This window comes from Lates calcarifer, linkage group LG14 (assembly GCF_001640805.2).
Source record: "Lates calcarifer isolate ASB-BC8 linkage group LG14, TLL_Latcal_v3, whole genome shotgun sequence".
Classification (NCBI taxonomy): Eukaryota; Metazoa; Chordata; class Actinopteri; family Centropomidae; genus Lates; species Lates calcarifer.
In genome coordinates, this window is record NC_066846.1 from 3174378 (window position 1) to 3187872 (window position 13495).

The following is a 13495-nucleotide window of genomic DNA, read 5'->3' on the forward strand; positions in this document are numbered from 1 at the left end:
ATAATTAATGTTACTCATAATGTAGTAAACATTATGTCGAATTCTTTAACATCGCTGTCATGATTAATACCCTCGAGGAAACTGAGCTGTAGTGCCAATATATCCCATTTTTGATCGATAGTGATATCATGCAGCTGTAACAAGTCTTTTTTTTCTCTCTCTTTCTTTTCCTTCTCTCCTTCTCTTATAGTTAGCATGTATATATTTCATTTTTTTTTTTGGTTTGTTTTGGTTCAGGGTATTCAGAACTAAAAGAAAAGACAAATAGACTCTCAAAAAAGAAATCACATCCTAGACAACATGTTTTGTTGTTATAGTATGCATACAGTAGGCTATAAAATTGGTTTGACCACATACCGTAGTGTTCTGCTGACCCATGCTCCATTTTATTTGAAGTTATAAAATAATAACTGACCATGCTGCTTTATATATGCAGACTAATATTTTGAACAGGTGACCCTCAGATGAGCTCAGTGGCTTTTTCAACCTTTGCCTTCATCCACAGGGTTAATGTTACTAAACCAAACAACTGCTCCGTACCTTTATCTAATGATTATTTTCATCATCAATTAATCTGTTGTTTATTTTATTGATTAATTGATTAATCATTTAGCCTTAAATAAATAATAATAAATACCAGTAACAACTCCAATCTGGTCATCACTGACCATTTAAGTCCCTATAAGAAAATCATGTTGATGCCAAAAAAAAGTTAGTATTTATCACAGACAGATGTCAAATAATATTATAACCCCTTGTTTAAAAACATTTCCAGGAACCATTTTAGCATCTGAGACTCAAACTTTACCTGCCTTTTGACTCTAGCATTCTGAATCTAAATATAAAAGGCTTTGGAGGTGAGTAGATGAATTTGTGAATAGTCCAACACAAGCTCAAGACAAACAGACAGGTGTTCTGTTGTGCATCCTATGGTGTCTTCTCTGTAACATCAGTTCAAGCAACAAAGTCTCTGTATGTGGTCAGAAAGGGGCTTTACAGAGACATGACTGCAGGCTGTAGAATCCATGCAGTGCATTTTCTTTTGTACCTGCTTGTTTGATCCACCTCAGAACGATCAGCCCTGCTCACCACCACCACCTTGACCTCAGAGCTTCTGGGGTCAATCCAGTAATCACCCCCTGTCTGAGTTTCTGAGGCACTGATGAAGGTTAATTTTCAACTGGTGAACACTGGAGGGTTTGTTAATAAGTGACCGTTTGCAGAACCTCCCAGTCTTTTACCTGGTAGTGGATACTTTGCATAGGGAATCATTTATAACCCCCCTCTGACAGTGTTAATGTTGAAACAGAAACAGAATATTCCCCCTGGGCATGTTTTGTATTGTCACTCTTGATGATGATTAGCTTGTAACTTGTTTGCCAAATAGAAACAGGTTTGTTTTGGACATGTAGCCATTTTGTTTCCTTTTTAAAATCATTGTAAATGGAACATCTTCTGGGTTTTGTACTCTTGGATCCTGGTCTTGGATTTGTTGTGATGGTCATGTCATACTATTTTCTGATTCTTTATAGACAAAACAATGTATCAGTTACTTGAAGATAATCAACAGGTTGATTGATAGTGAAAATAATCATGAAGGAAAACTACTATTTATTAGAACTTGTGTTTTACTCTTGTAGTCTTGGCAATCGTTCCTGTCAAGTAATCGCTAAAATTTCAGAATGTGGCAAAATTGCCAACAGGTTTTTTGGAAACAGACTTGTTAGTTCAGCTTTAACCAAACTTACTTGTGCACACACTCAATTAAACATTACTTTGTTGAGTACAGTGTTGTCCAGGTTGTAATAAACCATAGTTTTCCTTTGTAGAAACAGCCAAACAATTAAAGCAATGCATTTTTAATTGACTCCAATAATGTAATTAGATATGTCAAAAAGGCAAAAAAGGTGAGCCCTGAAAAACCTGCCTGACCTTTCTCAGCAGCAGAGAGAGTGTTTTACAGTAAATGAGCCATTTTAATTGTCAACACGACATGCAAACTAATATAATAACTGTGCGATAACAAAACAACCAACAGGGATTTCAGGTTTAACTGATGACAGAGCTGCGGTGTAGTGGGTGAATGTGAAGTGAAGTTGAACCTGAATCACAACTTTATGTTTACACATATCAAATGAGGAAGAAATACCACCTTAGACTGATTGCAGAGTGTTCTATTCATATAACAGTCAGTTGTGGCCTGGTTTGTAAACTCACTGACGTTACCTAATTCCTACACTCAGTGAACAATATACCGTGTGCCCCTGAGCTAAGATGAAACTCCAGCGGAATGAGCACTAGTTTCACCATGAGTTGACATCTTCTGCACTATGATTATGCCCTCTCTCTCTCTCTCTCTCTCTCTCTCTCTCTCTCTCTCTCTCTCTCTCTCGCTCTCACTCACTCACTAGCTGCCTGGTCAGAGGTTGCCAGACTGTCTGTCAGCCTATGGCCTCGTCCCTCAGGGGACAAAGCTCCCGTTCTTCCTGGGGAAAGCCCCCACCCTGCCGGAATTCTCCCCTCGCCTACGGGTGCAGAGCAGGGAGGGGGGGAAAGGGAGGAAGGTAGAGAGAGCACAGAGGAGGCTTAGGTTGAACCGATGTGGGTGTTTAAAAGTTAAAACTGATATTTTATACTTAAATTTGACCATTTCTGTGGACAGAATTTGGACTCTTATTTATGTGTCTTTCTTATTTACTTGCTAGAAAATTAACACAAAATATCAGACCAGATCAATATTGGCCTGATATACTTTCATCTGTCCAACCCTACTAGAGACCGGAGGGGTGAGGAATGATAGCATACATAGAAAAATGCGGTGAGAGATGGAGATGTAGCTCCAGCATTGAATTATAGAGAAAACATAATTAAGTGAGGTGCAGAGTGAAGAGGCAGAGAGCGGCTCTGCAGAGTCGACTTTTGCATCTGGCATGTTATCGTGACAGGGCTGGATGGTTAGAGAAAAGACTGTCCTGCAGCTGAAAGGTTACGGCCTCTATTGCTGCAAGTACTGTGTGTTCAGCAGTAGCCACATGTCCCCTCAAATGCCCTTGAGCAGGACATTGAACCTGTATGAGCTTTTGCTCTTTTTGAATGTCAGGCACTATAGATGTAAGTTACTTTTGCTACGCTATGGTAGAAGAAAGGTTGACGGCAAGTTTCTTTACGCAGGTTCTTTACACAGTTTGCAGTGTTAAGGGATGGGACATGTACCACTCCAAATTCTTAATAACTTTTGAAGCAACGGGTCTGATTTCAGCCAGTTTTAGCCTATTAGCTGACTCCAATTTTAGCCAGCTGAAATGACTAATGTAGCTGGCAGAATTAGCAGATGTAGCTGGCTACCTAATTAAGCTAATGTTTTCTCCAGGAGTTGGCTGAAATATTACAAGAATTTTAATACCAGTATGCAGCCATCAAGTGCATACTGATATTGTTCTCGTAGACTGAAGCTAAAGCTAACACATTCCAGGCAAAATGTTAACTTAGTCACCAGCTCGTAAAAAACAAACAAACAAACAAACAAAAGCAAAGTTCGTGTGTTGCAGTTATGTAGGTAGTCAGAACTAGTTAGTCCAAGTATTATTTGTTTATTTTAGGCTCAGCTGTCTACCTTTTATACTTGTTTGTATTTTTTAAAAAGCATGTATTCACTTTTAACGTTACAAAAGAAAAGGCTTTCAAGATGAGGGCTAACCATTGTGTTTTGTTAATGTCCAGTAAAGAGCAGGATGGCGCTGCTACCGTTAGCCTAAACTCTGATAGCATCCAGGAGTGGCTTCCACACAGTTGGGAAATTGTTTAATGCGGGCACTGCCACCCTTCTGATTTTCCTGATAACATATTTTGTGCAATTCCATCTTTGTCTGCTATAACTTCCATGAAATACAAGATCGCTACATTGGTAACGACGTCACAATAAATTCCCTGAAACGATGTCATTACATTTGAAATATTCGTGCGCCTTGTTTTCCCCCCAAGAATTTGAACTGATTTTGCACATAAGGCTGCATTTCACTCGGCTTTTATGAAATCCAAATAGTTCTAGGGCTCTTGTATAATGTCATGTGAAGAACGTGGGGAATGTAAATAGTCTGTATTTAGCTGGGATGGACATGGTTATGCTTTATCAGTCAGGTAAGCTTATGCTAAATCAGCTCTGGAACATCCTGTGCAAAAATCTATAACACTGGGATCCTCTCTAAGGTAACCGTTGAAGGGCTGAGTCAGTCCCAGCACCAAACTCATATCTAGGCCGCTGCTGGTAGGAGTCATGTCTGCTACTGACACACTCTTGTTTCTGAACAACAAACAATGCCAAACAGAGTCCTGTTGCCTAGGAGATCTGTCACGGTGTTTTTGTGGCGACATTGTTGGTTTCGCCTCTCTATCAGGAAGACGTTCTGTCTGGGCAAGACTGATCTAGTCATGATACTTTGCCATTATCCTTTGAAGGAGAGGTGGATTTCCTGCCCTGTTTACACACCTCCTCAAAATGTGATACCAGGTGGGAGATAACGGAGGATGTAGATAAGAGAAAACACAAGTATCCTTCATGTGTAACCCAAATACGATTTATTAAGTCCAAACCTTAATCTTACAGTTTTCATTCATTCTCTAAATCCTGTTCTCCCACACACACTGATCATGCTCAAGCTATTTGTCTCAGTGCTGTCTCTACAGCACTCTACACAGCATGGAGGTCATAGAGGGTATAAGGGTGTTTTTTGTTTTTTTTTACCCATGGTTCCTTTCAGTGTTATCCCATACTGGCTGTAAGCGGCCTACATTAAACTTCAGAACTTTTCGGTACAGTTTTCGAAGATGTCAGCAGCAGACTTAATGTTGTGTGGGTCAGTGGCTGATTTGGACACAGTGTGTTGCCACATGCCGTCCAGTAAGCAGCTGACTAACACAGCGGTCGTCGTCAGTGTAATGGTGGTGGTGAGAGGAGGAAGGCTGAACAGGGCTGAACTGTGGATGCACCCTGCCTCAGCTCAGGAAGTAGAAGAAGAATGTGGCGTGTATGTGTGCTGAGACTGCTGAAATGCTTTTATTACTTGTGTGTGGATGTGCATGTTTGTTTCCATGCTTGGTTGCATGCGTGTGTGTGCATAGATGAGTGCTGTGGACCCAAGTGTACACGCATGAGGTGTTTGTACAGGTAGGCTATATCTGTCCCGTAAGTGCAGACACATTTATATGCATGAGTTATGCATATATTTATTATGTACTGTATGTGTGTGTTATGAAACTGTCAGAACCCTGTTCTGTATGTGCCTGCTGGTATTTACAATAAATCTGTCGCTGTAAGTATGAGTGTGGGTGCACGTACTAAAGGCCTCAGACGAGGCTGCTGCTGTGCCTCCTTTCTCAGCGTTCCTATATGCTTAAACTCATTAACAACACAGGATTTTTTTTGAAGGGGAGGGGTTCACCTTTATTTGGATAGGACAGTGGAGAGAGACAGGAAAAGGGGAAAGAGAGTAGAGGAATGACACATAGTAAGGGTCCTGCCTGACCGGGGGTCGACCCAGGGACGAGCTGCTTAGGGCACTAGGGTCCATGTGGTACGCACCCTAGCCACTGGGTTAGTGGGGCACCCCCTGCCATACTGTTCTGAGTACAGTTAAAACAAAGGGGATGTGTTTGTTTGAGCTTTACAGGTGTTGGTAGGTGTAATTTTCAACTTTGAACAAATCCAAGCTAACTAGTTACCCTCTGCTTCCAGTCTTTATGCTAAGCTAGGCTAATTATATACTGACCACCAATGTGTTAAAGCACAAATGTGATATTGATGTTGAAGTAAACTGGGTGGATGAAGACTAATATTAACTAATGTCTGTGTAATGTAATGCAGCGAAGTATCTATCAACCATATGTAGACTGTAGCAGGCTAAACGTGAAACGTCAAAGACACTGCTTTTGTCAAAGTTAAATGTAAGCTAACCAACAGACACACAGGATTTTGGTGCTGTCACCTTTCCCTGAAATCAAGTTCGAATCAATTTGAACACAGCTCACGCAGACTAATCCTAAAATGTGTGAAAGAATTGACCTTTACAAGTTGTATTTACAAGGCAGCAACCAGCTTCACCTTTTACCAGCTGTGAATCCAAAATCCCTTACCTCTCCATTTGTTAGGTGTCATCATTATTAGTTCAACACACAGTGCTGGCGTTCTTGATTTAGCATTGGCAGAGAGAACAGAAAAAGTTTAGTTAGTGAGAGGGCAACATGGGCGCGTGCAGTGGAACGTCCCCTTATGCACTCATACACTGTGGATTTTGATTTCAAAGGAATCACGACAGATTGAATAATTAATTTTGACCCACGTTTAAACACGTTTTGAATGTAACTGTTTGTTTTTCATATGTCATGATAGATAGCCTGTGACATGGCTCACATTATCACTTGATTTGAACTTGTTAAGAGCTACAAACCCTCCTCTAAATATGCCTCTAATACATATATTAAAACTGGCACATACAAAGTAACACACCGTGTTTGTGCAGATACACCTTGTGCACATTTAATAATCTTGTATCATGTCAGGTGGCAGGTTAGTGTTTAGACGGTCCAGCAATTACAGCACACCCATACACCCCTGGGATTTAGCCTACACCTCTGTTTGGGTCTCTGTGTGTGTGTGTGTGTGTGTGTGTGTGTGTGTGTGTGTTTGGTTGTTTGTTTGTGTGTGTGAGAGAGTTCTCATACTTTGCTACTTGTGCGCAGCTGGGTGGATGGACACAGAATGCGAGTGTGTCTTGTGTTAAGTGTCTGTGTGTGTTTCCGTTCGCCCATGTAGAATGAGTGCTTTGTGTGTGTGTGTGTGTGTGTGTGTGTGTGTGTGTGTGTGGGCGCACCATTATCTATAATTCTGCTTTCTAAGCCCATGCAGCCACTTTTAGCTGTGCCCTGTTTCACTCAATCATATGATAACGATCAACATTCAGCACCTCTCTTTCTCTACCTCTCTCTCTCCCCCCATCTCTCTCTTTCTGTCACCTCTGCTTGCTTTACCACAGCACCTACTCTTCCCTCCAGTCTGTCTCTGTCAGTGTCAGGAGCCACGTGACCCCTCTTAACCTCCGTTTCCTAAAATAGCAGCGTGCTTATTGTGCACAATGAACAGCGAGCAGGAACAACAAAATTGGCTCCTGTTTTGTTTTGTTTTGTTTTGTTTTCCTCTTATTTTTTAAAGGACAGCCCCGCAGCCTGCGGCTAATTGGCTGATACCAGCGTCACTTCCTGGAAGTGGGGGGGGGGGTCACTGCACAACGAGTAAGCGCCCGGGTGGAAATAGGGGTGACTGACCGGGGCTTGTTTTTACCAGTCGCTGACCGGCAGGCGGACAAAAGAAGTGGAGCAAGGGATCAGGGCCTGTTGCAGTAAATACCAACCCCCCTCCCAACCCCCACCACCACCTCCCTCTCCCCCTCCCAGCATCACTGGCCCCCTCCCTCCCTGAGGGCCTGTGGCATTGACAGAAACAATGACTCAGCCGTAGAATGGACAGAAATTGATTTTCTGCAGAAAGGTTAAATGAGCGGTCACTTTTTTTTTCCTCACTGTAGAGCTTGTTTTTGTTTTGGCCATTGGCTACTTTGGCTGTTTTATTGTTTGTGCCTTCTTCCTGAGGCAGAAGTCGATGTGAAAGTTTGTGATGGACATACCTTAATGCAGTTTTTCCCCCTTTTAAAAAGGTGTCTGGGCTGTGTTAAGGGATGTGAGGTAAAAGCCCTCGTGAATTGTCTGTCTTTGCACCTGTCTGCCGTGGAAGGTGTCTGCATGTGCAGCTTTAGCGGGACTGGGTGCAGAAATTGTCGTGCAAGTACATTGTGAGAAAACCAAGTCTCCCACCCCATCAACGTACACACACACACACACACACACACACGCACAGAGCAGACAACACAACCTCTTGTGATGCATTCCTTTGTGACGTCAAACTCGCTGCCTCTGGGCTACGAGGCACAGCACAGGATGTCTGAGAGAGAGAGAGAGAGAGAGAGAGAGAGAGACAAAGACAGAGACAACAAAGAGAGAGAATCATTCATATGTGTAGAAAGATAAAAATTCATATTTGTGTAGTGAGAGAGAAGAGGGACTGGAGAAAATAGATTTTTCAGTGAAAGACTCAGTCAAAAGAAGAAAAAAAAGAAAAAAAAAAAAAAAGGAAAAAGAGCGGCGAGCCCAGAAAGTCGGAAAGTGCCTGCAAATAGCAGGAGTCTTACTTCCCTATAATAAGTCAAATTCTTTGCTGCTTCTCCTCCCTGCGCTTGACGGCCAGCCTTGCCCTGAACGGTGCCCGGCCTGCCAGCAAAGGGGAAGAGAGGCACGGCTGCCGATCATACTGAGACATGTGATACATAGTCACACCGCAGCAACCGACATCCTCGGCATTATATTCTATTTTCATAGAAACTCGCCTGGCGAACCTTCCAACGCTGTGTGGTTGCATAACACTGGCTGGTTACCAAAATGTGTTTACTTATAGGTTATTACATTTTACAGTGTGTACTTTTCTCATTTTGGATTTCTCTATTTACATCCATGTTTACAGAGCTATTGTATGTAGACCAATACTTGAGAGGCAGTCACCCGCATCTGATTGACCTGCTGTCAAGTAATAATCCTCAGTAAATCCACTCGTAGATCATCATCATATTGTTTGAGTAAAAAAAGAAGCCAATTATGTTGAAAGCAAAAACAACCATTTCAGTAGATTTAGGGCTTCAGGGTTTGATGCATTGTAACTAACTTTTTTTTTTTTTTTTTTTGAATGTAGGTCACATACAGTAATGCCAACAGCATTTAAATCACAATTACTGTCTTTGATTTCATTGTTAGGATCTGTGACACTGACTGGCTGCTTCTTGAGCATAGAGACGCAGAGTGGAGACATGAGAAACACTATGAACTGCTGTGTCGCATTACACCACATTCACCTCTGCATGGAGCAAGTTTTGTGCAGTGTATTTTAAGGCTACACACACACACAGGTGTTGACAAATATGTGTGTAGTGATGTAGATTGAGTAATAATAGATCTGACCTTAATAGTCAGGAATCCATGAGAGGAATTGAAAAACATATCTTTTTTTTTCAGTTCAGTTCTAGTAGTGAAGTAGTAGAAGTGTATATTGAATTATCCTCGTGCACATGCACGAAACAAACAGGACTCTGGCTTTATGACACAGTAGCATTTAAGGTTGTTACATATGCAGTGGAACGTGAATAAACAAAGTGAAAGTGTGAAATATTGGCCTGTGAATATACAGCAGCTGAAGCTGTACCACGGCCGGTTCAGGACATATTTCAGGATGTAGGTGGGACAGTTAGAGGTCCTACCACCTACGCAGACGATTGACTCAGTCTCTGTGATCAGCTGATGCCTTTATTTGCGGTGTTAAAGCTCAGAAAAATGGACCTCCTTCTGTTTGGTGCATAACATGAAAATACTAATACTAAAACAAAATAAGTCTGAAAAATATATTTTTCGTGCAAATTTAATGCAGGAAAACAATGCTCCCAGTGTGTGAAGACCTTTATACTAAAGGTTTGAAAAATGAACAGCCTATAAAACCTCTGGTTTCCCAGGCACAGTACTTAATACAAATCAGCTGGTCCCTGCAAAACTTTATCTGCAGAAACAGCTCAATTAACAGAGAGCTCATAATCATGAATCTTGGATGATCAACTTAAGAAAAAAAACACTTTGTTTGTTGGTTCACCTGATTAGTGGAAATGACTGGTTTACTTCATTCTTCATTTAAACTGCGTCAGTGCAGTGTTCTTTTACCTTAACTGAAGTAACTCAGAAGAACAGTGTTTGCTTCTGACATAAATGGGAACTTAAAGTGCTCTAAACAGTTTTGTCACTCTGACACATTTAAATGTGTTGGTTTTGTTTGGTGCTTTCTGTGCTTTTTTTTTTTTTTTTTTTGATTGAGGGAATATTAAATAGTATAGTATACAGTATTTCTTTGTGGCAACTTTGTGCTCTTTGCAGTTATGTATTCTCAGTACTTGCTGTGTAACATGCACTGCGCCTGCTGTCAAAAGAAACAGCTTTTTATTCATGAGAGGCAATTAAAAATATCTATCTTATATTTCTTTAGTCTTGCATCAATATTGTATCATACTTTTATTTCACTTCATTTAAAAATGAAGGAGTGAGAGCACAGAGCACAACACAAACACTAACCTGCCTGTCACCGAAATAGGAATTGAAAGATTTTCAATGTGAAAGCAGCACATGTCTGATTCTGATCGTTAACCAAGAGCGTATCAGTTTTGAAATTTCAGAAAAGGACTGTAGTAGCAAATCTCAGCAGCTACATGATGGTTGTCAGCAGGTAGGAGAGAAGATACAGGAGATGCATATCACTGTGGGTAAAATGAATACACTGTACTTTGTAGACATTAACTTGCTGGTTTATATGTGACCAACAAATTTGGCAGATTTGCATTTCCACTGTGCCTCTGCAAGAATTTGCACGATATTATGTTGCTGGTGTGATGAATACATTTTGGTTATGTGTATGCCTCCTGCACTGTAGTGTGCTGCGATCAGAGCCTGTGATGTGGGTGCAATGTGGGTGGTTTTCCATATGACGAGGCAGCAAGATAAGAGCTGCTACTGACCTCCGTCATATGTTGAGGTTTGAGTTCACTCAGATATCTTGCAAGAAGTGTCTTGCCTGCAGGCCTTCATCTAATCAGCTCACTGTGATTACTGTTTTCTTTTACTATACTTAATTACTGCAAAAAGCTACACTTCCTGTATGGAAGCCCAAAGTAGCCAATATTGAACAAAAGATCATTATCATATTATGATGGCATTTTTCTAAATACACTGTTTACTACTATCACTCTCATGAAAAGTGACATAATTTAATAAAACGTGTCATGAAATAAATCATGAAATATCATCATGAAATAAAATGTAGCATTAGCATTAGCAGTATCACATTAACATCTTTTGAAAAAGGGTATGTCTATAATGATCTAACAATTCTATTCAGTACAACACACACACATGTATGTATAATTTCATCAGTATGAAGTAAATGAATATTCTATTTACTTGACTTTTTTGTTTGTTTGTTTGTTTGTTTTAAGAGCAGTTTCAGAATAAAAATCATTCTACTGGTTGTAATAGTGGAAAACATTTACTGTGTGATACACTGGAGCTACAGAACTCTAATTTCAAAAATGGTGCTTCCTCTCTTTTCACCCATGTGACTAACATGTTGAGCCAGTTCTCTGACGACACAGCTCAGTCGAGGGTGGATACATTAGCTTGGCCCCGTTCCCAGTCGCGCATACAATCAGACTTCAACATGCCAGCTAAACCATGCTATACACTTTTGACATTAGTTGTATACATTGCAGCCAATCACCTACCACTGATAAGTTTACCCGTTTAAATGGACGGAGACGTATGCATTTACACTGATAAATCTAATGCAAAAATGCAGCTGTGTGATAGGAAATGTGATTGTCACTGTCAGTTTGGATTTCTAGTGGTCTAAAAACTAGGGGAAGAGGAAGTGAGAGAGAAATGGAGAATGTGTGAATGTGTGTGCTGAAGACTGAGCTCAGTCTTGTGTGACTTTCTCTCACTTACAAGGAAAAAAAGTGCAAAGTTAGTCATTGCAGTGATGCATTTCAATTACTCACAATTAACTATTATGTTAAAACCTTGCTTAGTCATACATGTTTTGTCTTTCCTCCTTCCTCCCCTCCAGTCCTTCTGGCCCAGCCCATAGAGAATGAATGTATGGAGGGTTTGACATTGAAGATCACCGACTTCGGCCTGGCGAGAGAGTGGCACAAGACCACCAAGATGAGCACGGCGGGCACCTACGCCTGGATGGCCCCTGAGGTCATCAAGTCCTCCACCTTCTCCAAGGGCAGTGATGTCTGGAGGTGAGTGCCTGTGTGTGTTTCTGTGTGTGCATTAGAGTTTCAAAAGCTCAGGGATATTTAGCTGCTGTGTAATTTACAGTGGAATTCAGCTGAACCAAATCCAGGATTTTTATTATGTGCACAGGTGTGCTCAAAAGCCTGTGGTGCCCCTCATAATGTCTAAAAAAAAAAAGGGGATATGGATTGAGTCATGGCACCTAAAAGGCATAGTTCAACAGTTTGGGAAATAAATTTATTTGCTTTCTGTGAAATGAAAACGTTGATGCCACTCTTACAGTATATCTGTGCACTAGCTATAAAGCTAGGGTCTGCAGGCAATTATCCTAGCTTAGCATAAGGACTGACAGAAAGGGGAAGCAGCAAGCATGACCCTGTCCAAAGTTAAAAAAGAAATCCACCTACCACCACCATATATAAATATGTACAGTATATTTAACCATGATGCTGTGCATAAAGTTTGAGAGTACTAATACTGTAATGTTAATGTGTTATCTAGAGATCACTTTGAACCCAAAGGTCACAGGTTGTCTCCATAACAGCTGACATTATTGTGTCACCAAACCAGAATTTTGTCTCCTGACATTTGAAAATCCCATTACTTGATCATGAGCCAATAAAAAAAAGCAAGTCTGACAATCCCCTTTTTAATATCACCAGTCTCTGATAAGAGTTGCTTTCTGACTAACAGTAGTGTTTCTATGGCGACAGGGATGTCTCTGATTGCATAGGATTTACAAAGCTCGTAGATAGTGCAGCATTTCACAATAGTGACTGGTAATGAAGCACATATATATTTTGTAGTTGCTGCAAAAACTGACTGCTAATAGTCAGTCCACCTTAAAAATGTGTCTGGTCCTTTTTACTTTTCCAACTTTTGAGTCACACCAGTGTAGCCACCCTAGAAGGGATGTTTAAAAGGAATTTCAGATAAACTGGGAGTGTGGAGTTTGAGAGATGTACATATGTATGTCCTCCAACTTTATGAAAGAGCAATATTAAAACTTCACTCTTTTGTACCACTCATCTGGTGTTCTGGAGCGGGACAGTGGAGCTGCTGCAGACGACTGTGGACAGACAGTGTGATAGAAATAGAGGGGAAGGGGTGAAAGTGCACAGAAGAAGTGAAAGGGGGGGGGGGGCGGCAATGATGAAGAGATGGAGGGACAGAGTGATAGATTGCAGCAAGGCCGCCGCAGCCATGTGACGGCGTCTCTTCAAAGAGCTGCTCTGTGCTTTGTTGTGGGACATGTGTGCTGCACACTGTCCCATTGTCTCCAGTATAGACAGAGAAGGAGGCCACACACCAGACCTAACCACAGCCCTTTATCTGGGAATAGTTCTATGTGTGTGAGTGTGAGTGTGTGTGTGTGTGTGTGTGTGTGTGTACATATCTGTGTGTATTTGGCCCCATCTATACAGAAAGAGAAGAGTCCCTTGATTATGGTTTGTGGTTTTATGATAATGACTTAAACAACTGTGTGATTTGTTGAGAGGGGATTCATGATGGTATTTAAGTGCTGTATATGAATTTACATTTGGAATGAAGCAAGCAGGGGTGT

The 13495-nt window shown here is 41.1% G+C and overlaps 1 protein-coding gene across 1 annotated transcript in view; it reads left to right on the forward strand.

The window, feature by feature from the left end:
* Positions 1-13495, forward strand: part of LOC108882041 (mitogen-activated protein kinase kinase kinase 11) — a 40851-nt gene that overhangs the window by 9441 nt on the left and 17915 nt on the right. The window contains 1 exon segment of the mRNA XM_018674269.2: positions 11756-11936. Coding sequence (XP_018529785.1) covers positions 11756-11936 — 181 coding nt within the window.